Genomic DNA, 25,235 nt, shown 5'->3' with positions numbered 1-25,235 from the left:
ATCATCTGCAAATAGTGATAATTTGACTTCTTCCTTTCCAATTTGTATCCCCCGCCTCTGAGAAAAAGGTATCGGACTGGTCTGATGCTCTTTGGGTGGATGACACCTAAATGAACATCAGTACAAAGTTCCAATTTACTTCTAATATCAGAGATCAGACCTCTACTCTTGCCTGATGCGTCTAAAACAAAAAGGGGGAACTGTAGAGAGCTGCGGAATGCTATGCCTTAAAGATGGAGCTGGTTTCCGCCTTCCACCTTCCAGATGGTGAGTGCTCTCTGTCACGAACAACTCCACATTTGGCTAAGGCCGAGGATCTGGCTTGCTTCCATGTATGTGGACCTATCTGCATTGCCCCCGTGGCATGCCTGGGTTGGCTACCCAGAGGCTATTTAAGCTGTGGGCTGGCTTTCCCCGGGGTCCGAGGATTGTTCAATGTTCCTGAATAAACTGCATTGAAAAAAAAAAAAAGAGTATAATCTGGCCCAGTCACTGAGCCGCCGCCGAGGACTCAGCTGCCTCCCCCTCGAGCCCCCTCGCTTCCCGACGCTCCGTCCCCCCCGCCCGCCTTCTCCCGCAGCCGCCTTCCGCAGGCCGTTTCCACCAAGGAAAAGGAATCGTATCGTATGTCCGCTATCCAGAACCTCCACTCTTTCGACCCCTTTGCTGATGCAAGTAAGGGTGATGACCTGCTTCCTGCTGGCACTGAGGATTATATCCATATAAGAATTCAACAGAGAAACGGCAGGAAGACCCTTACTACTGTCCAAGGGATCGCTGATGATTACGATAAAAAGAAACTAGTGAAGGCCTTTAAGAAGAAATTTGCCTGCAATGGTACTGTAATTGAGCATCCAGAATATGGAGAAGTAATTCAGCTACAGGGTGACCAGCGAAAGAACATATGCCAGTTCCTGATAGAGATTGGCCTGGCTAAGGACGATCAGCTGAAGGTTCATGGGTTTTAAGTGCTTGTGGCTCTGAAGCTTAAGTGAGGATTTCCTTGCAATGAGTAGAATTTCCCTTCTGTCCCTTGTCACAAGTTTAAAAACCTCACAGCTTGTATAATGTAACCATTTGGGGTCCGCTTTTAACTTGGACTAGTGTAACTCCTTCATGCAATAAACTGAAAAGAGCCATAAAAAAAAAAAAAAAAGAGTATAATCTGATGAGTTAAACAGTTAAATGCATGACTTTCCTAATAATGATATTGGGCATTTTCACACAACTAAAATAAATTGTGACATTACTGTACAGTGTGCCTTTACTAGCTTTCAGCTTTGCTTCTAGGAAACATAGATCAAAAATCTATCACTGGTCCTTAGATTCTATACAATTTAATATAAACAGTCTCACAATATTCATTCTATTCTTGTTCTTTAGAAATGAATATTTTTTATATTCATCCATGTTTTTAATGTTTATTTACTTCATTTACTTTTACTGCTCAGGATTTTCCTGTGACTGTGATGTCATGGTTTTTTTTTTAATTTATAAAGGTTCTGTGTTATTTATCAGACCATTCAGTCAAAACCATTGATATTTAAGTTTGTTTCATATTCTTGACAACACTTAAAAATTCCTGTGTTTTTAATTTTAACCACTCTGATAATTGTGAATTTTTCCATAAGGCTTTAATCTATGTGACTAATGTTCTTGAGCAGATAGAGATAGAGATATTTTTCTATTTCATATAATAGGGAAATATCATATTCAAAATATTTGCTTTTTAGCAAAGTACCTTAATATTTAGGAAGTACCTTATTCAAAATATTTATTTTCAGGACAGGGTAGTACTGGCTGCCCTGGAGCGTGCTTGTAGACCAGCCTGGTCCCAGAAACTCCCAGAGATCTTTCTGCCTCTGCCTCTTGTGTGCTGCAATTAAAAGCATGTGCCATCCTCCGCCCTGGGCAGGGGGCGGGAAGTGGACCAATGCACCAGGTATGTGAGCAGGCTCGAACTCATGATCCTCATGTCTCTGTCACTTCTCAGAAAATTTTACAGACTTCTGCCATCAAAACTAGCTAATTTTTGTAGTGGGAACTTTCTGAGAGGCTTCATCCAGCAGCTAGTGGAAACAGATGCAGAGACCTGCTGCCAAAAATTGGCAGTGTTCTGAGGATCATGTGGAAGAGTGAGAGAAAGTCAGGGAGCCAAAGGGAACGAGGATAACACTAGAAGATATGCAGAGTCAAATTACCTGAGATCACAGCACACAGAGACTGAAACAGCAATCAAAAAGCATACATGTGCTGGACCTTGGCCCCCTACTCATATGTAGCATATGAGCAGCATGTTCTTCATGTGGATTCCCCTAACAATGAAAATAGGGTCTTTATCTGACTCTGTAACTTGCCTTTGGATCCTTTTCACCTAGCTGGGCTGTGTTATTAGACCTCAGTGGGAGAGTCCTGCTGTGACTTGATACACTGGGTTGGTGGTACTCATGGGATGCTGCCCTTTCTCTAAGGATAAGAGAATGGGAGAATGGGACAGAGCTGTGTAAGTGGGACGGGGAGGAGAGGAAGGTTCAGGGCTGATATAGATAGATAGATAGATAGATAGATAGATAGATAGATAGATAGATAGATAGATAGATAGATACACACACACATATATATCGATCTTACAGAATCTTAGCATAGCTGCTTGTATTAATACATAGCTGTGCATTCAGGATGGATCCTGGGCATGTCTGGAATTCCTACACAATACCATTCACCTTTCCAGTTATTTTTCTCATAAAACCCACTGAATTAATAATAAAATATATTGATCTCACACATAAGCTGAATGAAAATTTCTGTATTCTCTGAATTAGTTGCATCCCAGAAAGTATGTACAGGAAGAAGACTGGGGTTATTGAACCACCTGATACTTTTCTTCTCAATCTGATATAACTGTGATACACTGCCTGGTGTAATATTAAAAAATAAGAATAGTTATATGTGGAAGGAGAGGTTAGAGGTCAGCAGTTTCTCCAATTTAATCAGATATGGATGTTCTTTAACTTTTGGTTTTAAAATCAATTATCTTGGAAGACCCCTGTGTTCAAATTTTCTGGTTCTGTTGCTCTCCTTGTGGGGTTCCTGTCCTCTCCAGTTCTTATTATTTCCCAGTTCTTACATAAGATTCAATGCACACTGCCCAACAGTTGGCCATAAGTCTCAGCATCTGCTTTGATGGTCTGCAGGGCAGATCCTTTCAGAGGCCCTCTGTGGCAGGTTTCTAGTTTGTTTCCTGTTTTCTTCTTCTTCTGATGTCCATCCTCTTTGCCTTTCGGGATGGGGATTGAGCATTTAGTCAGGGTCCTCTCTCTTGATTAGTTTCTTTAGATGTACAGATTTTAGTAGGTTTATCTTATGTTGTATATCTATATGACCAACCAACTACCAGGCATGGAGATAACCTAGAACCTCTGCACAGATGTAGCCCATGGCAGTTTAGTGTCCAAGTGGGTTACATAGTAATGGGAAGAGGGACTGCCTCTGATATAATCTGATTGGCCTGCTCTTTGATCACCTCCCCCTGAGGGGGGAGCAGCCTTACCAGACCACAGAAGATGACAATGCAGCCACTTCTGATATGATCTGATAGACTAAGATCAGAAGGAAAGAGAGGAGGACCTCCCTTATCAGTGGACTTGGGGAGGGGCATGCGTGAAGAAGGGGGAGGAAGGGTGGGACTGGGAGGAGAGGAGGGAGGGGCTTATGGGGAGATACAAAGTGAATGAAGTGTAATTAATAAAATAAAATTTTTAAAAATCAACAATCTTGATAAAATACAGAAGGTTTCATAACTGTTGGGCAGAATATCTTTTAATGGAAGTTCATCATAATAATTAGCTTTGTGCAGTAAGGTAAATAATATTATTTTTCTGTTATTATTATAATATCCTGAAAGTGTAATAGGGCATTTTCACTATTCAAAAAGTAACATTTTTCAGGATTCCACTGATGTCAGTTCTTGCTGGTATGATAGTCCTATAACACCAGTAGCAAATATACCCTGGAAAAAGGCAAGAATGTACCATTGGTTTACTTAGTCATGTATAGAAATAAAATGCTTTTTTAAGTGTTTTCAAACTAAGTTTTAACACATATTCATATTTAGGAAAGGAAAAGTGATTAGTTTTTTTCTATTTCTTTGTAATACCTTACTACAAAGATTTTTCATATTTTTCTTACAATTCATGATGACCATCATAAGTTTAGACTGTTGTCCTTATATGTTAAAATTTATGATAGCTTAAATTACTTTATTTCCTTATATAGTCAAACAAATTTAGTTAAAAAGTTCCCTACAATTCAGATACTATACCCTCATATTTTTGTATCTGTTTATTAAAATTTTATATTAATTACAGTTTATTTATTTATTTTGTATACCAGCTGTAGCCCCCTCTCTTATTCTTTTCCAATCCCAACCTTCCTCTCTCATCTCCTCCCATGCCCTCTCCAGGTCCTCTGATGGCGGAGGCCTTCCTTCTCTTTCATCTGACCCTAGCTTATCAGGTCTCATCAGGACTGGCTGCAAAGTCCTCGTCTGTGACCTAGCAAGGCTGCTCCTCCCTCGGAGGGGGCGGGGAGGTCAAAGAACCAGCCACTGAGTTCAAGTCAGAGACAATCCCTGTTCCCCTTACTAGGAAACCCACTTGGATACTGGGCTATATCTGACCAGGGGTCTAGGTTATATCCATACATGGTCCTTGGCTGGAGAAGCAGTCTCAGAAAAGGCCCCTGTGCTCAGACATATTTGGTCCTTGTGGAGATCCTGTCCTAATTAAAATTTTTATTAGACACTCAAGAAACATAAATTTTATGAATTAGCACATTAACTGTTTTATTTTTTGTTTCTGTTATTTTTGAGTTAAGTAATGCCTTTTGTGAATAATACTGAGCAACTTGTATATTGACAAGGTTCAAATTTTGTGTGTGTGTGTGTGTGTGTGTGTATTTTAGTTAGTCTGTGCTGGAAAATAAAGTGATATTTATTTTGCTATTTTGATATTTATTTTACATTTCAAGGTAAGAATTCCCACTAAAGTTTCTTTGACTCCTAAAACAATAAATATTCTCGGTTTATTACTTCAGTGGAAAAATATGCTTAAAGCCTTTATATTAACCATGCTTAATTCAGTTCCATGTGATAAGCTAGAGTCAGATGGAAGGGGAGGAGGACCTCCCCTAGCAGTGGGCTTGGAAAGGGGCAGGGAGAAGATGAGGCAGGGAGATTGGGTTTGGGAGGGAATGAGGGAGGGTGCTAAGGCTGGGATACAAAGTAAACAACCTGTGATTAATATAAAAATAAAATTAAAATTAAAAAAAAGAAATCAAGCATTATGCATTTCTAATGACCTCCTAAAACAACTCCTGTCTCTGTACGTGGATATGTTAGCATGAATTTTATCTACATACATAGACAAGGTGAAAATGCCCATTATATTATTTTATATTATGTGAATTATTCAGGTGATATTGAATTTATATTTACTCTTTCAACTGATAGATTCAAATTCAATTGAAGCAAAATAAATTCTTTAATAAATATTCCAGTATTAAATGCTGACATATAGCCACAAAACACATTTCATTAATATTCTCATACTCTGCACAGGTTCTGATCATCTTTTGAACACGTACTGTTAAAACCAGGGTCTGAGATCAGCCACATGGCATATAAGTGCAGCCAGCGGGAGAAAGAACATTTTTCTTCCTTTTCTTTAGTTCTCTCTTATTATTTTGTCCTCGGGGTTTTACTCTTTTCATGTTTTCCATTGATTCAATAAACTTTTCCTGTGCTTTCTGTTTGACAAAGTTGTTTTTCTGGCATGATTTCATTGGCTGTCATGGCTCAAAGTGCAATTTAGGATTCTGTTACACATATTGTAAATTCATGTAATGAAAGCCACAAACTTCTTGTAAGCATTATGAGGATGACATTTGCCGAGATAAATGTTGTTCAATCAGCAAGTAGGAAATGGCTTATAGGGCTAGAGCAGCTGACCTTGATATTTCATTTAAGAATGCTCTAGATGCTCTATCAATTGAGGAGTGCCAATTCAAGCTCACATTACATGGCATGAGCTATTTAGTTGCCCTTAATAAGAGTTTAAGAATAAATTTACATTTTTTGAAGAAAATGCCACATGTTTTATGCCTTTGAGTTTTTATTAATTTACTAAATTTTATTAGATTATTAATACATATCATATAAAGAAAACATACAGATATGAAAGTACAAATACAAGCACTATTAAAGTTATTTATTAATTCAAACACAATATCATTAAGTATATTGCTTTAATTTAAATTACTTGTGTGCTTGTGTGTTTGATCATAGACTAATACATGTGAGTACAGAGTCTTTAGAGGCCAGAAACTGCTATCATAATCTCTCAAACCGGCATTAGTGGTGTATGTGATGTATTTGATGGTTGCACTGGGAATCAAATTTGTGTCCTCTGCAAAAGCAATGCTATTATGTGTTGCACCACCACTGTAAACCCCATTTAATTGTATTTTTCCTTCTTTATTGATTTTTATTTTTATTTTTAAAAATTTATTCATTTTATAGATTGTAGATCCCTCCCTTTTCTCTCCCCAGGCTCACCCTCCTTCCCTCTTACCTTCTATCTCCTTCCTCTAGTCCACTGAAAGTGGGAGTCCTCCACCCCTACCTCCTCCCCTGCCATCTGACCCTAGCTTGTCAAGTCTCACGGTTATTGCTTGAATCCTCTTCCTCTGTGCCCTGGCAAGGCCACATCTCCAGCGGGAAGTGATCAAAGAGCAGGCAACATCTTTCATATCAGAGACACCCTGCTTTTCTTACTCAAGAACCCACATGGAGACTGAGCTGCCTACGTGCTGCATCTGAGAAGGGTGTCTAGGTTCTCTCCATTCTTGGTTTTGTGTTAATTCATCAGTCTCTGCTGGTCCCTATGGACCCATATTTGTTGGCTTTGTTGGTCTCTTGTGGAGCTCCTATCCCCTCCAGGTCCTTCTGTACCCCTTTCCCGTGTCTTCTATAAGACTCCCTGTGCTGTGCCCAAAGTTTGGCTGTGAGTATTTGCATCTGCTTTGATCATCTGTTGTGTTCAGCTTTTCTTCTGATGCAGCCCTATCATCACTTCAGTTCCTCTGATTATGGAGCATGTGCTATAAGGGAGAAAGATAATTATGAAAAGGACAGATATTCTATTTAAACCCAATAGAAAATATATCAGGCAGTTAGTTCCCACTCACCTACAATTTCTCCGAATTAGTGATATATCCCTCAGTGTGTAGCTAAGTGAACAGCTCTGAGTCTCTTATAAAAATGGCGTCTAAAACAAAAAGGGGGAACTGTAGAGAGCTGCGGAATGCTATGCCTTAAAGATGGAGCTGGTTTCCGCCTTCCACCTTCCCGATGGTGAGTGCTCTCTGTCACGAACAATTCCACATTTGGCTAAGGCTGAGGATCTGGCTTGCTTCCATGTATGTGGAACTATCTGCATTGCCCACGTGGCACGCCTGGGTTGGCTACCCAGAGGCTATTTAAGCTGTGGGCTGGCTTTCCCCAGGGTCCGAGGATTGTTCAAGGTTCCTGAATAAACTGCATTGAAAAAAATAAAATAAAATAAAATAAAAAATAAAAAAAATAAAAATAAATTAAAAAAAAATGGTGCTAATTTTAGTCAAATCCACCAGTCTCAGAAATCACTAGGTAATATAGTAAAATTCACATGAAATGTAAAATAATTCTGACCCTGTATAGAACAAGTTTAATTCCTTTATTCCTTTTTATGCAACACCAAATCTTTAAACCCATAAAAATTATGGTATTAATGACATAATTCAAGTGAAAATTCATCTTTTTTATCATAGTTTGGTAAAAATTCATAAAATGAAATTTAAAAATATAATCTATAAAGTCTAAGATATGAATGTAACTCCTATCGATATTAATCTACTTTATGCCAATCATTCAACAGACCATTATAGTTCATATCAACCAATCCACAAAAATGATCATGGAAAAACCAGTGGTTTCTTAATAATTTCACAATAATAAACATGCAATGCTATAATTCAAATATAAAACGCAGGAAGATGTGGCCTATGGCATTCTACAAAATTTATTATATGAATCACCTCATCAATGCTTCTGTTTTTTATTTAGCTACAATTACCATATAAAGTTTCCAGATGCCTAGATTTTATATAGTATACTGACACCTCAGTCATGTGTTGTCTCATGTCTTCTGTTAAAACTGGATTGATCTCCTTAAACATCTCTGCAAAGCCTATATTAGCAAAACTCAAATTCTTCTTCACATTCATTCCTCTCCATTTCTTACTTACTGTCAACATTCTTGAATGAAACTACATAGAATTATCTATAAAGAGATGTGTTAAGAGACACACATCATGTTGGCCTTTTTTATCTCTGTTGGTATTTGTTTTGAATGCCATGTCATGATTAATGTGGAAGTACTAAATATGAAATGGGAAGAACTATTCCTTGGTTTGAAACTCTGTAATATTTAAGAATAAAGAAAGGCTGCTGAATACTGTACATGCGGTCATCCTCCCTCTATCTTGTATGTGTGTTTGTATGTGTGTGATATATAATATAACCATCTTATGCCCTTGACAGTATAAATTCCAGGTAGTGATAGACTGTAACCTGTAAGCTTGAGAGGAAATAAATTCTTTCTCCCATAAATTTACTTTGTCTCAGGGTGTTTGATCACAATAGAAATGAAATTATATTAGTATGCTTCTTGGAATTTCATCTCAAATAAACTATCTGCACACAACATTAATTTTAATACAAATATTACACTTCTGACTGCTATTCCATTTCAATAGGTCAGTAAGGATTTTTTTTTCTATGAGATCACTTTTCTTCAATTTATTTCTCCTTTAGAAAATGTAGAAAAATGTCCTGGAAATAAATATACATATGCTTATTTTAATAAACTAAAACTTTCATTTCTAATTATATGACATTATTATAAAAATACTAAATGCAATAGGAAGATAAAATTTTGATTCTGGAAGATAGTGAAGATGAGAGAGTTTAAGATAAAAAAAATCAATATATCAAATCTGTAAAGTAAATATTTCTGATAAACCTTGCATCCTTTTAAAACCAGGCCATGTTGGTGACAGATCTAATTAACACATCTTAAGAAACATTCCATATGCTGAGCGATTATTGTTATATCCAAAGTTAATGAGTCAACATGAAGTTATTTTCAAGCTTTATTTATCCATCAGATATCTAAACCAAACAAAAACAAACAAACAACACAGCATGAACAGTCATGAAAAAAGGTAATTGAGCTTCCCTTTCAATTTGCTATACATTGAGATGCCTCAGGGGACTTGTACATGCTTTCACACCAGGACCAAGTTCTCCTGTATGAACACTCATCTGGCACATAACACAACTACCTGAGAAAGAACATTCTTATTGTGACTAAAGCCATGTCCCTTAAAAACAAAGACTTTATTCCTTACAACACAGTGGCCAATGAGGACTTCACACTTGCATTGTCCTTGAAGTGCCACTTTGGATTGACAGAGGTGGCCTTTTATGGATATTGTTGGAAGAATGAATTGATCCACAGGTTCAAGTATTGGAGCTTCTGCAAAGTGACAGTCTTGTAAGAATGGCAATAGTACATCTCTTGAGTGTCTTGGGATGTATCATTTATTAAATCTTTGGTAAATGTAGCAATGAATTATATAAATAGCCTGTTAACCTGGAATGAAACAATATAATAAATGTGGCAATTTGAAAAATTATGTAAAATGACTCCCTGAAATATTTATGTTTTTCTATGTTATACTAACTTCTTGTGTATTTTACTGCAGATAAAAATGGTATTCCAGTATTTCTGGTTACTCTGACTCAAGGGAACTGGCACAAAATCTGTTCATTATTTAATAGAAAATTATACCAACAATAGTATCATCAGAGCAAAAAAAAAAAGAGAAAGAGAGGAAATCAACTTGCCACTCTCATGTTGGGCTGTTTACCCTGGGTCTTAACCATTATCAATCAATCAATAAATAAATAAACAAGCAAACATAGATAGATAGATAGATAGATAGATAGATAGATAAAATAAAATTAGTGACTGCTTCTGTGTCTTTGCCTTAATATTTTACAATTAACCAAGGAAGTAATTCTTGGTTTTTTAAATGTCAGGACACAATATGTTACTATTTGCAGAGTGTTCCTTACCCCATAAAAGAAAAGGCATAGGCAACACTTGTAACTGAGGACAATTCATGGAGAGGACCTAAAACCCTACTCAGATGTTGCCTATAGACTCAAGTGTAGAACTGGAGTCCCTAGTAAGGGAGCAGGGGCTTTCTCTGTCATGAACTCAGTGGCAAGCTCTCCGATCATCTTCCTCTGAGGGGGGTGGGGTGGAAACCTTGCCAGGCCACAGAAGAAGACAATGCAACTAGACCTGATGAGACCTGATGAGACCTGATACGCTAGGGTCAAATAGAAGAGGAGGTCCTCTCCTATCAGTGGACTTTGGAAGGATATAAGGGAAGGGAAGAAGATGGGGGGGTGGGAATGGGAAGAGATACAGGGGCACAGCAGGAATACAAATTGAATAAATTGTAATAAATTATAGTAATAAAACAACAACAGCAAAAGGAATTCTGGCAGGTACATATGTCTAGTCTAAATGCTTTCAAGGAACAAGTTAATATTCCCATTACTTTTAGTTTATTATGGCCATTCCCTAAGCAAAAATGTGCTATGTTTTACAAGAAGAAAGCCAGTTGCTGATTTGTACATTGGAAGTGCAATCAAAAACAAAACAAAGCAAAACAAAACACAACTGAACAAACAAACAGAAACATGAAGCACTTCTAATAAGAGTGTGTACCATGCTTTATCTCTTCAAGCAAGTTGGATGTTTTTATCTCTCTTCTTTAATGAGTTCTCATCTAAAGAACTAGTGCACTGTTCTACCTTGACATCTTTAAACTCTTTATGCTCTATTATGATAATAAAACATCTGAGAAAGTGAAAGGATCAAACTAACTTTGTAACCTATATGTCTTTTAAAGCCTATAGTTTTGAGTTTTAGGTGCAGGTTAAGCAAAAGCCTCCTAGTACCTTTTCAGAGGACGGAGGAATGTGACCCTGTGTGTGAGGACAGATATAAAAAAAGCAAGCAAGCAATGACCTTCACTCAGCAAAAAGAACGTCCAGACCTTTGTCTTTGAGATAGTGTTTCTTAGCAAGCAACCCAGAGGGCCTCAATCCTTCTTCTGAATAGCTCCTGACCTCCAGCCCAAAGCCCAAAGCCCTGATCTTCAAGGATGAGCTAACCACCCCCACCTTTACTTGCAGCTGCATCCACACTTGGCAGGACTGGCCAAGCTTGAGCACCTAAGACTAACCAATTATCTTACTTTATCGCTCCCTCATCCAATCTTAAATTGCCAAGACTGCAACTTCAAAATTCCTTGCTTTGTCTTTCAGAAACCCAAGGCCTTTGTCTCCCTGTGCCACTCTTTGCTGACCAGCAGGGGTGACCCCATTGAGCAATCATTAAAATAAGCCTCTTGCTTTTGCATCAAGTTGTGGTCTGTGGGAATTCCTGGGAAGGGCGCTATCTTGAACTCCTGAGCTGTGAGACCCCAGGTCTTACAAAAGGACTATCTCAATCTTTATGAATTAAAAGCACAAGAGGTAAAGGTAAAGAAATTTTAATCTAGTAATGTGGCTAGTCTAGAAAGAGATCACATTCAAAAACCTAGCTCTGTGTGATCTGGCTGGAATACAGGGCCACCCTTAGTATACACCTTTACTCTCTCTGGATGGAATACGCACCTTTAATTCCTTTGGATGGAATACAGACATGCTTTAAGTACACACCTTTAATCCAAAACAATGACATCTAATACTAGCTCCGCAGGATCGCCATCACTGACGGTGCGGCCCGCCCGATCCCACAGTGACAGAGAATACGCTATATATTCACCGAAACCAGGCAGAAACGTCACACAACCTGGACACACCAGGCGCTGGGCCTCCCAAGCTTGGAGAGCACAACAAAGAGATCCCAGGACTTCCCAGAAAGCTTTGGGACTAGCAACCCAGTCTCCAGTTACAGCGGGACGTGGCAGCGGAGCAGCACTGAACTGGCGGGGCACCACAGCCCTCCAGTTTAAGACTAACCAGGGCCAAACCAGAGAACAGAGAGCCTGGTTACCCCATCCCTGCTGAAGTGACCACCCTGAAATCTCCAGCTGCAGCAAGACCTCAGAACCTGGCAGTGACAGCAGCACAGAACTGGCGGAACACATCAAAGAAGCAGGGCCAAACCAGAGAGCAGAGAGCCCCGGATACCACGATCTCGGCCAAGAGACCTGCCTGTAAGTGAGTGCACCCTTGAGAATCTGCAGTTCCCCAGATCCTGGGTCCTTCTAAATCAGAAGCCAGGCATCGAACCCCCCTCCCACCCACATACCCACTTTGGGAAACAGAGGGGCACTAGGGACATTGAAGTTCCTGCCCTGTGGGCCTGATTGAGGAGCTAAGACAGTTAATGCCAGAAATTGCGCTGCGATCATCATTAGCGCCTGCGACATATACAGTGCAGAGCCCCTCCCACACACTCAAGGGTTCAACATTAGCCATCACTCTGTCCCTCGAGAAACTCATCCACGCACACTTACACACACAGACACACACGCGCGCGCACACACACACACACACACACACACACACACGCTTGCATTTGCCCCTTTTGCACCTGCGTACTTTCCTCCCACAGGTACAGCTAATCCTCAGCACACGCTGAGAGTGCTCAGCTTCCTGAAGAACTCTCCAGACACCAGAGAGAGACAGCACCAGTCTGATCTGCAGAATCCAAAAACGAACAGGGAAGGTTTCAGATAAGCCAATGGCCAGAGGTAGGCGAAAGAACACTTCCAACATAAATCAGGACATCATGACTTCACCAGCAAACCCCAAAATCGGTGGATACACCAATTCAGCAGAAGCACAGGAAAATGATTTTAAAGCCATGCTTGCCCAATTATTTGAGGCTCATAAGGAGGAAATGAACAAGTCTTTCAAAGAGATGGCCAGTCAATTGGAGGCAAAGAAAGAAGAAATAGACAATATCCTTAAAGAAACACAGGCAAACATAGCCAAACAAATAGATACACAAGTAGAGGAAAAATTAGTGGCATATAAGAAGGAAATGAAAAAAGAAATAGAGGCCATCGTAGAGAGACAGGAATCCAAATTCAAACACATGAAAGAAATGGTGCAAGGCATGAAAACAGAATTAGAATCAATAAAGAAAACACAAAATGAGAAAACCCTTGAGCTGGAGAACTTGGAGAAAAGATCAGGAACAACAAAAGTAAGCATCACCAACAGAATACAAGAGATGGAAGAGAGAATCTCTGGAGCTGAAGACACACTTGCAGAAATGGATACTTCTCTCAAAGAAAAAGTAAAATCAGAAAAGTTCCAATCACAAAATATCCAAGAAATCAAGGATGCTATGAAAAGACAAAATCTAAGAATAATAGGAATTCATGAAAAAGAAGACTCCAGACTCCAAGGTCCAGAAAATATTTTCAAGAAAATCATAGAAGAAAATTTTCCCAACTTAAAGAAAGAGATGTCCATAAATATACAAGAGGCCTACAGAACACCAAATAGACTAGACCAGAAAAGAAACACATCACGTCACATCATAGTCAAAACACTAAATCTACAGAACAAAGAAAAGATATTAAAAGCAGCAAGGGAAAAAGGCCAAGTAACATATGAAGGTAGACCTATCAGAATCACACCGGACTTCTCATCAGAAACTATGAAAGCCAGAAGGGCCTGGGCAAGTATCATGGAGACTCTAAGAGATCACAAATGTCAACCCAGACTACTATACCCTGCAAAGCTTTCAATCAACATAGATGGAGAAAACAAAATATTCCATGACAAAACTAAATTTATACAATATCTACACAGCAAACCATCCCTACAGAAGATACTAGAAGGAAAACTCCAATCCAATGAAAACAAATTCACCCAAGAAAACAGGGCATACAGATAATGTCCCAACAAAAATGAAAAGAAAACAAGCAATGAAACAGGGTTAGATCATCGACTCCATTACAAAAGGAACTAACATGCATTGCTCACTATTATCTATCAATATCAATGGACTCAACTCACCAATAAAAAGACACAGGCTAACAGAATGGTTAAGGAAACAGGATCCAACATTCTGTTGCATCCAAGAAACACACCTATGCAACAAAGACAAACACTACCTCAGAGTAAAGGGCTGGAAAACTGTTTTTCAAGCAAACGGTTCCAGGAAACAAGCTGGAGTAGCCATCCTAATATCTAATAAAATAGACTTTCAACCCAAGTTAATAAAAAAAGATAAGGAGGGCCACTATATTCTCATCAAAGGAAAAATCCACCAAGAGGACATCACAATCTTGAATATCTATGCCCCAAATACAAGAGCACCGACATTCGTAAATGAAACATTATTAAAGCTTAAATCATACATTGATCCTAATACCTTAATAGTGGGAGACTTCAACACTCCACTCTCACCAAGGGACAGATCAACTAGACAGACACCAAATAGGGAAATAAAAGCACTCACAGAATCCCTAAATCAAATGGACCTAATAGACGTCTACAGATCATTTCACCCAAACTCAAAAGAGTACACCTTCTTTTCAGCACCGCATGGAACCTTTTCCAAAATAGACCATATAGTGGGCCACAAAGCAAGCCTCAACAGATACAAAAGGATTGAAATAATCCCTTGTATACTATCTGACCACCATGGACTAAAGCTCGACCTCAACAACAACAGAAACAACAAAAAGCCGACACGCACATGGAAACTGAACAGCTTACTACTCAATGACAGCTGGGTTAAGGAAGAAATAAAGAAAGAAATTAAAGACTTCCTAGAATTCAATGAAAAGGAAGGCACAACATACCCAAATTTATGGGACACATTGAAAGCAGTGCTCAGAGGAAAATTTATAGCACTAAGTGCCTGCAAGAAGAAATTTGTAACATCACATACAAACAACTTAATGGCCCAACTGAAAACCCTAGAAAAAAAAGAAGCAGATACACCCATGAGGAGCAGACGGCTGGAAATAATCAAACTAAGGGCTGAAATCAATCAACTAGAAACAAATAAAACTATCCAAAGAATCAATGAAACAAAAAGCTGGTTCTTTGAGAAAATCAACAAGACAGACAAACCCTTAGCCAAACTAACTAAAAAGCAGAGAGAAACTATCCAGATAAGCAAAATCAGAAATGAAAATGGGGACATAACCACAGACATTGAGGAAATCCAAACAATTATTAGGTCATACTACAAAAGCCTATATGCCACAAAATTTGAGAATCTAAATGAAATGGATAATTTTCTTGAAAGATTCCATCTACCAAAACTAAGTCAAGATCAGGTAGAAAGACTGAATAGCCCTATATCTCCCAAGGAAATCGAAGCAGTTATTAACAGTCTCCCCTCCAAAAAAAGCCCTGGACCAGATGGCTTCAGCACAGAATTCTACAAGACCTTCAAAGAAGTGCTAACTCCAATTCTCCTCAAGCTATTCCACAAAATAGAAACAGAAGGAACACTACCAAACTCATTCTATGAAGCAACAGTCACCTTAATACCTAAACCACACAAAGACCCAACAAAAAAAGAGAACTTTAGGCCTATCTCTCTTATGAACATTGACGCCAAAATACTTAATAAAATACTTGCAAACCGAATCCAAGAACACATCAAAGATATCATCCACCATGACCAAGTAGGCTTCATCCCAGGCATGCAAGGGTGGTTCAACATACGGAAATCCATCAATTTAATCCACTACATAAACAAACTGAAGGAGAAAAACCACATGATCATCTCCTTAGATGCCGAAAAAGCATTTGACAAAGTCCAACACCCATTCATGTTTAAAGTCTTGGAGAGATCAGGGATACAAGGCACATACCTAAACATAGTAAAGGCAATATATAGCAAGCCTATAGCTAACATCAAACTCAATGGAGAGAAACTTAAATCAATCCCACTGAAATCAGGGACAAGACAAGGCTGTCCATTGTCCCCATATCTCTTCAACATAGTACTTGAAGTCCTAGCCAGAGCAATAAGACAACTAAAGGAGATCAAGGGGATACAAATCGGAAAGGAAGAGGTCAAAGTGTCACTATTTGCAGATGATATGATAGTATACATGAGCGACCCCAAAAATTCAACCAGAGAACTCCTTCAGCTGATAAACACTTTCAGCAAAGTGGCAGGATACAAAATCAACTCAAAAAAATCAGAAGCCCTCCTATATACCAAAGACAAAAAGGCTGAGAAAGAAATTAGGGAAACAACACCCTTCACAATAGCCACTGATAACATAAAGTACCTTGGTGTGACTCTAACCAAGCAAGTGAAAGACCTGTTTGAGAAAAACTTCAAGTCTCTGAAGAAAGAAATCGAAGAAGATATCAGAAGATGGAAAGATCTCCCGTGCTCATGGATTGGTAGGATTAACATTGTGAAAATGGCCATACTGCCAAAAGCAATCTACAGATTCAATGCAATTCCCATCAAAATACCAACTCAATTCTTTACAGACCTTGAAAAAAAGATTCTCAGCTTCATATGGAGAAACAAAAAACCCAGAATCTCCAAAACGATCCTGTACAACAACAGATCATCTGGAGGTATCTCCATTCCTGATCTCAAGCTGTACTACAGGGCAACAGTAATAAAAACTGCATGGTATTGGCATAGAAACAGAAAGGAGGATCAATGGAACCGCATAGAAGACCCAGAACTAAATCCACACACCTATGAATACTCGATATTCGACAAAGAAGCCAATTCCATTCAATGGAAAAAAGACAGCATCTTCAACAAATGGTGCTGGACCAACTGGATGTCTACATGCAGAAAAATGAAAATAGATCCATATTTATCACCCTGCACAAAACTAAAGTCAAAGTGGATCAAGGACCTCAACATAAAACCAGATACCCTAAATCAATTGGAAAAAAAAGTGGGGAACAGCCTAGAACTCATTGGCACAGGAGACAACTTCCTGAACAGAACACCAACAGCACAGGCTCTAAGAGCAACAATCAATAAATGGGACCTCATGAAACTGAAAAGTTTCTGTAAAGCAAAGGATACCATCATCAAAACAAAACGACTGCCTACAGATTGGGAAAGAATCTTCACTAACCCTTTATCTGACAGAGGACTAATATCCAGTATATACAAAGAACTAAAGAAGCTGAAAAGCAGCAATCCAAGTAATCCAATTAAAAAATGGGGAACAGAGCTAAACAGAGAATTCTCGACAGAGGAATATCGAATGGCAGAAAAACACTTAAAGAAATGCTCATCCTCATTAGCCATCAGGGAAATGCAAATCAAAACGACCCTGAGATATCACCTTACACCCATCAGAATGGCCAAGATGAAAAACTCAAGCGATAACACATGCTGGAGAGGTTGTGGAGAAAGGGGAACCCTCCTCCACTGCTGGTGGGAATGTAAACTGGTAAAACCACTCTGGAAAGATATCTGGCGCTTTCTAAGACAAATAGGAATAGTGCTTCCTCCAGACCCAGCTATACCACTGCTAGGTATATACCCAAAGTTTGTTCAAGTACACAAAAAGGACACTTGCTCAATCATGTTTATAGCAGCTCTATTTGTAATAGAAAGAACCTGGAAACAACCCAGATGTCCATCAACGCTGGAATGGGTACAGAAATTGTGGTATTTTTATACAATGGAATACTACTCAGCAATCAAAAAGGAGGAAATCATGAAATTTGCAGGCAAATGGTAGGATCTAGAAAAGATCATTCTGAGTGAAATATCCCAGAAGGAGAAAGACAAACATGGGATATACTCACTTATATAGACCTATAAGATATCATAAACATAATGAAATCTATACACCTAAAAAAGATAATCAATTGAGCGGACATGGGGTAAGATGATCAATCCTCATTTAGAAAGACAGATGGGATGTGCATTGAACGTATGACAGGAGTCTACTGAGCGCATCTGAAAGACTCTAACTAGCAGTGTTTTCAAAGCAAAGACTCATGACCAAACCTTTGGCAGAGTACAGGGAATCATAAGGAAGAAGGGGAGTTAGTCTGATGGGGAAAGGATAGGAGCTCCACAAGGACCAAATATATCTGGGCACAGGGTCTTTTCTGAGACTGACATTCAACCAAGGACCATGTATGGATATAACCTAGAACCTCCACTCAGATGTAGCCTGTGGTAGCTCAGTAACCAATTGGTTTCCCAAAGTGAGGGGAACAAGGACTATTTCTAACAGGAACTCAATGACTGGCTCTTTGGTCTCCCCACCCCCGAAGGGAGGAGCAGTCCTGTTAGGCCACAGAGGAGGGCTTTGCAGCCAGTCCTGAAGATACCTGATAAAACAGGATCAGATGAATGGGGAGGAGGTCCCCCCTATCAGTGGACTTGGAAAGGGGCACGGTGGAGATGAGGGAGGGAGGGAGGGACTGGGAGGGAATGAGGGATCGGGACAGGGCTGGGATACAGACTTAATAAAATGTAACTGATAAAAAAAATAAAAAATAAAAAAAACAAAAACAAACAAACAAAAAAAACAATGACATCTAATTGAGGGACTAACAAAGTGAGGAATCAGAGAAAGGTTTGACAGAACGAGTCAGAGATAGGATTTTCCCAACTCTCAGGACAGACAGGGAAGAGAAGTTACTTAGGAGCAGTGCAAGAAGAGTGGAGAAGAGCACTCTTCCTCTTAGAGGACAGGAATACAAGCAGAGTGCATGCAGTCACTGCAGTACAATTCAGTGCATTTCCTGTGAGTCTGGGGTAGGAAGTGCCATGCAGTTCAGTTCTTGGAGTTCAGAGGCAGTGTTTGTTTGTCTGTCTGTCTGTTTGTTTGTTTTCCTATTTTATTTTCTATTTTCCAAGCAGAGCAATTTAGTGAGAAGCAGGGAGAAGCCAGTTTGAAGCACTCAGCTTAGAGAGGAGTTTTGAACCAAAACAGCTGAGTTAAACCAGACATTCAGAGTTCAGAAAGAACTGGGAAGGGTGAGTTTATTCAGCAGTAAGTCTCAGAGGCAGAAAACAGTTTAGTTCTAGGTTATCAGATGGGAGCTGGTAGCTGAAGCCTTCGAGGTTCTGGCTTGTAGAATATTGGACTGTATGGAGGCTAGAAGCTTTCAGACCTTGGCCAGAGGAAATAAAAACAACTACAGATGAAAGTATCTTGAGGTCATCAGTACTCAGCAAAATCACTATTTTAAAACAACTGGAAAAAGAGTGCTGAATTTCAGAAGTAGCTTCATGCATATTTCCTATGATCCTCTGTGTAGTAAAGAATTTAATTTTGTTGCACGGATACCAGGCCTTTGTTCTTAAATTCTGGAAAGATTTATCTAATGATGTTTATTCCAGAGTCTTTGCCTGGCTGCCTCAGGTCAAACCGGATACTTTAGTAACTTAACTTTTTTTGTGGGAGCTTTGGGTCACAGGGTATTGGTAGAATTTGGTGAACCCAGAGACTTGAGACTATAATCAGAATCATGGATAATACATTTTGATTCATACTAAGAAAAAAGTCTAAGAGAAAATAGAAAACGAGTAAAAGCTAACAAGAGCAAAAAACTCAAAAAACTGAGTCTTGGATGAACATTCCTGAGTGACAATATTCATTGCGTAGCTTCCCAGCTCCACACTGGGAAAACTGTTTGAATCCCACAGGGAGATCACTAAGAAGTCTGTGTCTATTACATTTCTAGGACCATGTCCAAATATTTCTTGTTTTGGCTAACTTTAGTGCTTATCTTTTTGCTAAAACCATGTTCAAAAACTTAGGACAGTTTCCTGTGAGGTTTGATTATCTTTTTAATAAATTAATGAAACTGGTGTTTGAAATATCTTCTAATTGTGATTGGCTTGAAGAGTCAGGATGATTCTGTGTGAACTCTGATTTTGACTTCATAGTTAACTAACATTTATGACAACACATTCTATTCTGTTTTTATTAACAGAACTAGACAAGATAAGATGCCTTGAAAATAACTATATTCAGTGATCATTCTTGCACTAAAACATTTGGATTAGAAAAAATAAATGACTGATTTTTCATACTCAAGCTATTTTTTTTTAGTCCTGTTTTTTTTCTTCCATAATTTTATTTTTCTCATTAGTTACATTTTGTTAATTCTGTATCCCAGCTGTATCCCTCATTCCCTCCCCAATCCCACCCTCCCTCCCTCATCTCCTCCCTGCCCCTTTCCAAGTCCAATAATAGGGGAGGACCTCCTCCCCTTTCATATGACTCGCTTTTGTCAAGTATTTTCCGGACTGGCTGCAAAGTCCTCCTCTGTGGCCTAACAGTACTGCTCCTCCCTTGGGAGGTGGGGAGGTCAAAGAGCCAGTCATTGAGTTCATGTTAGAAATAGTCCTTGTTCCCCTTACTATGGGAAACCAATTGATTACTGAGCTATCACGGGTCACATCCGAGCAGAGGTTCTAGGTTTTATCCTCTCATGGACTTTGGTTGAGTGTCCATCTCAGAAAAGACCCTGTGCCCAGATACGTTTGGTCCTTGTGGAGCTCCTATCCTTTCCACTTCAAACTCCCCTTCTTTCATATAATTCCCTGCACTCTGCCGAAGGTTTGGTTGTGTAGTCCTGTTTTTAATCAGAGGTGTGCCATCATAGATTGAGAATTATCTAGAAAGGAAAAATATGACACTTTTGAAAAATATGATACTTTTGCAACATGCTTATTATCTCAAGCCCCATGCAAGAAAAATGAAAAATGATAGTATGATTTTAAATCCAGCATGTAATGATAACCTCTGCATAAAAACTGTAAATTAAGATTCAATCAGAAATGGGCTGTTGAAGGACCCAATGTGTGACCTAGACAGTTCAACCAGCAGTTACAATTTATTTTGTTTCTATTATCCGTGTTCCCCAAGTGGTCCACATTAAAATGCTAATTAATATTTTTTCTAAAGTCCAGAGAAAACAGGCACATGGTAAAAGCCTCAAAGCAGAGCTTTGAAATCTGTGTGAAGTTATAAAGTAATCTTTGTGTCCAATATAACTAGCATGAGAATAATAAATGCCTCGGAAGTTCCACAGATACAAATAAGTTCAGATTAGTGAAACTATCAAATGCTAAGTATGACGGTGATCCTTTGACCATGGAGAATGTGCTTGTTTGCTTTCAGATACTATAGTGAAGTTTGAAGAGTAATTTAGAGGAAATGTTGACTTAATGTACTAATGACCAGAGGCACATAAACACTGTTGAATGCATAGTCTATATAATTACCATTTGATAGTGGAAAGTTGATGTGGGTTGAATATGAAATATCTGCTGTAAGTTCATTAAATTAAACACATGAGCCCCAACTATGGAACCTTCACTTCGTGGAGTTTTTCTGGCAGATGTGAATAACTACAAGTGGGCTTTGAGGGTTTTACAGTTCGACTTTCTGCTCACTGTGTTTCTCAGTGTTGATGCAACTTGACCAGCAATCTTTCTGCTCTTGACACATACCCTTCTAGACATGATGGAATCATGCTATGACTCTGTATCACCCTGGAACTTGTAAAACTGTACATGGATTCTTGCCAGGTATTTTGTTTGCAACAAATGGAAATTAGTATAGAAGTCTCTTGGAGTGGCTATGTTTTGTTGTCTTTTGTTTCAGGATTGTCTTTTCTACCTGCTAATTATTAACCTGCTCTATGCCAACATAGCTAATATTAAGCTAGAAAGTTTTAGGGCTTACAGGTATATAACTTTAATAGTTTTGAGAAGACCTTAATATCACATTGATGGTTGCTTCTTCAAAGGGAGTTCAATCCCATTAGAGAGGCCATAATTCCAGATTCTAGAAAGATGACTTCAAGGGGAAGCAGCTACCCCAGTCTCAGATAGGAAGACTTTTGTTATGAAGAATTATTATATTTTGTGGCACTATTATTCCTATCTTTCACCTAGGATCTGATAGAAGGCAGCAAAACAGAACATTTTGCTTTTGGCCACATGATTTATTTAAGACAATTAACAGAGAAATAGAAAAATGACAGCATAGCAGATCTCTGAGGAACATTCATGTCTCAGCGCTAGAACCAACACAGTGAAGGCTCTGTAGAAGAGAAATCGGGTCGCATATTGCAGACAAATGTGACCCTCCTTAAGCCTTTCTATGGCAGGAAATAGTTTCACAACATAAGCCTCTATCTATCGAGAGTGCTCTGATTCCTGGGGGGGGGGAGATGAGCAGGGAAGGGATGGAAGGCATGGTAAGTGACCATCAATATCTCCTTTGTTGTAAACTCATCTCTTCAGGTGAGAAATCCTGGCACTTGGAAGTCTGTTAAGAGGGATTAGAATGTCTCAGTATGTTACCTATTGGTATTTTCGAAAGAGGAAAGGCTCCTTCAAGGCACTGTGGACTGAGAAGCAGTTGGATTTTATTTTCTTATATCCAGTAGAGATGCACTTGCCTTTCTTTAGAGATCCCAATTATACAGATCATTAATTACACAAACGTCACCTGCTTCTATACAGACTCTTGGTGTCACAGACTAAGCTCCAATCATCCAAGTTTGTCCACTCATCTTCCACTAACCATGTAAATTGGCCAAATTAGTAGCCAAGAACAGAAAAGTATAAATTATTTAAAGTTGTTTTAAACTTTAAAACAATCATTTTAAAACTATTGTTTTAAAGTTTAAAACGATTGTTTTAAAGTCTTTGACATAAACTAATGCACACAGGCATTTCTTTAAAATGTCTTCATTGCCGAGTTAGTTACAGCGGCACAGACAACCAAGGATTGTTTACTATTTTATTATTGCTTTGTTTCTGATAACTTAATGATTACAATATTTTTCTAATCATTATTTCCCATGACTGCTGAAAGGGCTGATAACTGTCACTAGGCCACATAGTGCAGAAACATTACTTGTCAAGAAAACCAGAATTTTGTATGCATAATAGATTCATATCTGCTAGTAAAAGATGTTACCATCACTGAGATTTCTAATTTGCCAGTAAATTATTTACTCAGTCAAGAGAATGGAAATGAGATAGTATAACTACACCAAGTAAATCCTTACCCACCTGCTGAGAGCAAATGGTGGGTGTTACATTAGCATTTCTCTATTTGCTGCTGGTCCATCAGCTAAAATCTCATTTGCAGGAATGGGAAGTATATATATGTGGTAGTAAATCCTATAATGCATTTTAGTGTAAATGCAACCAAACATTACATCAGTTCAAACAATACTATGCATAAGATCACATTTGTTTCTTTCCTTTCCTAACTTGGAAATTGCTTTTACTGCATGTTAAGCTCAGTAGTTCAATGGAGTTATGAGTTACAGTATCACTTTTACAGACTCAGACTGCCCACTGTCAGGACTATATGTGAGCACTGAAAAGAATAACTGGGAAGAGAAATTGCCTATAAAGTTTTAGGGCTAAATTTTTTTCAAAAAAAAAAAGTATTGTTTGTGTTTGTTTGTTTACTTGACCTCAAATCACAGTCCTTACTAGAGGCCAGAGATGCCAGAAGTGCTGAAGACAAAATTCCTCTGGATTTCCAAGGGTAGAGTCTGGACATTTCAGTAGGGTGATCTTTATCTTCCCTTTCCCTAAAGGAATGCTTCTATTTTTGGATAATATAATCAGAACGTGACTGAAAGGAAGGGCACTTGGACATCTGGACAGCTAGATTAGGAGTAAGACTGACCACAGTCTATCTTTTTCTCCCTTAATCCAGTAAAGCCCCATTAAGTCTAGGCAGTAAGGCTCAGTGATATCACACTCCTGGACACGGTTTCAGTTGTATCTGTTTCAGATGAACTCTAATTTCTTCCTCTTAAGCCCTCCATAATGAAATATTCTTTTTAAACCTCCCCTGTGATATGAGTTTCAGTTTTTGACTTTGTGATACAAGCACCTGAAAGCCAGTGGCTCTTGGTGGCTTTGATTTACCATTGAGTCTCTCAGATGCTAGCTCCCTGAGTTAAGCGTCCCCTAATACTCCCGTACCACTTCTGTGAGGAATGGAGAGCATGGCTAACACATGCTTGCTTGCTTTAGGCTCTTCCCTACCTCATTTTTTAATGTCTCAAATTTCCAAATTTTCTGAGCCTAAGATTCGCTTTTTTTTTGTCTTGATATGTTTTTATCATTATACCTCCAAATCCTGATTATTTTCAGCTAACACAGAATCTAAATCTCCACTGCTTTTTTCACTAGGCAGGATGATCTGGACTCCTAGTACTGAAGACATCTATGAAACATCTGCTTCTTCTTATTCCACACACCTCCTGTCTTCTTAGAATTTTCCTTAAAAGGACTGCTACTAGGCTGAAGAAGTAAGTGACCTTGAGACCAGCTTTGGAACCGTCTTCTCCTACTAAGAAAAATAGTTCAATTTACTGCTGATTTAAAATGGCTCAGGAAACAAACAAAAAGAAACAAATGCTTTTCTCCCTGTGTCCAACAAAAATTCTTTAGGAGTATTTCAGCTTTTCTCATCAGCTGATTTTGGACTAGAGTTCTGTGTTTCTTGATTCATGATCATCCCTACACTTACATCCAATAGAAGGACAAGCAAAGGTCACAGTTTAACCCAGGTTGAACCTTTCATTTCAATGGCTTTATTTTGCTCTTATTACAAAGACTTTCTGTTGGGAACCCTTACTTACCCTTCTTAACACCAAAAACATATAGTTTGATATGAGACTATCCTTTGTGTGTACATACCAAGATCTAATTTTATCTCTGAATGATACCAAAAATATTATACATATCCTGATGTCTTGAATTTAATATATTTAAGTTTTAGAACTATTTTGAATAAAAATTAAGGGAGAGGGTACAGAAATGTCCTATGTATTCCAAGTTTCTCTTCCACACAACATCTGACATTTTTATCATCCCTAAAAGAGTGACAAACTTGGTACAACAAATAACCATACAGTATCATGTCTGTAGTTCATATTAGGATTAAACCTTGGATTGTTCTTCCTATTAGTTTGAACAAATAGAACTTACATAAACCATCAAAGTATTGTATATAATACATTCACAGTATTACTTTTCTCTATTATTCATGACTTGCTAATTCCTAGA

General features: G+C 38.6%; 1 protein-coding gene across 1 annotated transcript; it reads left to right on the top strand.

The window, feature by feature from the left end:
• The first annotated feature begins 482 nt into the window (after positions 1-482).
• On the top strand, positions 483-1,156 carry LOC132648583 (eukaryotic translation initiation factor 1). Its single transcript, XM_060370607.1, has one exon. It carries the CDS (start codon positions 627-629, stop codon positions 966-968), a length of 342 nt encoding a protein of 113 aa, XP_060226590.1. The 5' UTR covers positions 483-626; the 3' UTR covers positions 969-1,156.
• Positions 1,157-25,235: the final 24,079 nt, after the last annotated feature.

The sequence above is a fragment of the Meriones unguiculatus genome, chromosome 17 (genome assembly GCF_030254825.1).
Source record: "Meriones unguiculatus strain TT.TT164.6M chromosome 17, Bangor_MerUng_6.1, whole genome shotgun sequence".
In the NCBI taxonomy this organism is placed as follows: Eukaryota; Metazoa; Chordata; class Mammalia; order Rodentia; family Muridae; genus Meriones; species Meriones unguiculatus.
Note: the sequence above shows the minus strand (reverse complement) of the source record. Positions and strands in the feature narration are given on the sequence as shown.

What these genes read in the sequence shown, in the direction of transcription:
- LOC132648583 (XM_060370607.1), top strand. Translation starts at nt 627, where the DNA reads ATGTCCGCTATCCAGAACCTCCACTCTTTCGACCCCTTTGCTGATGCA.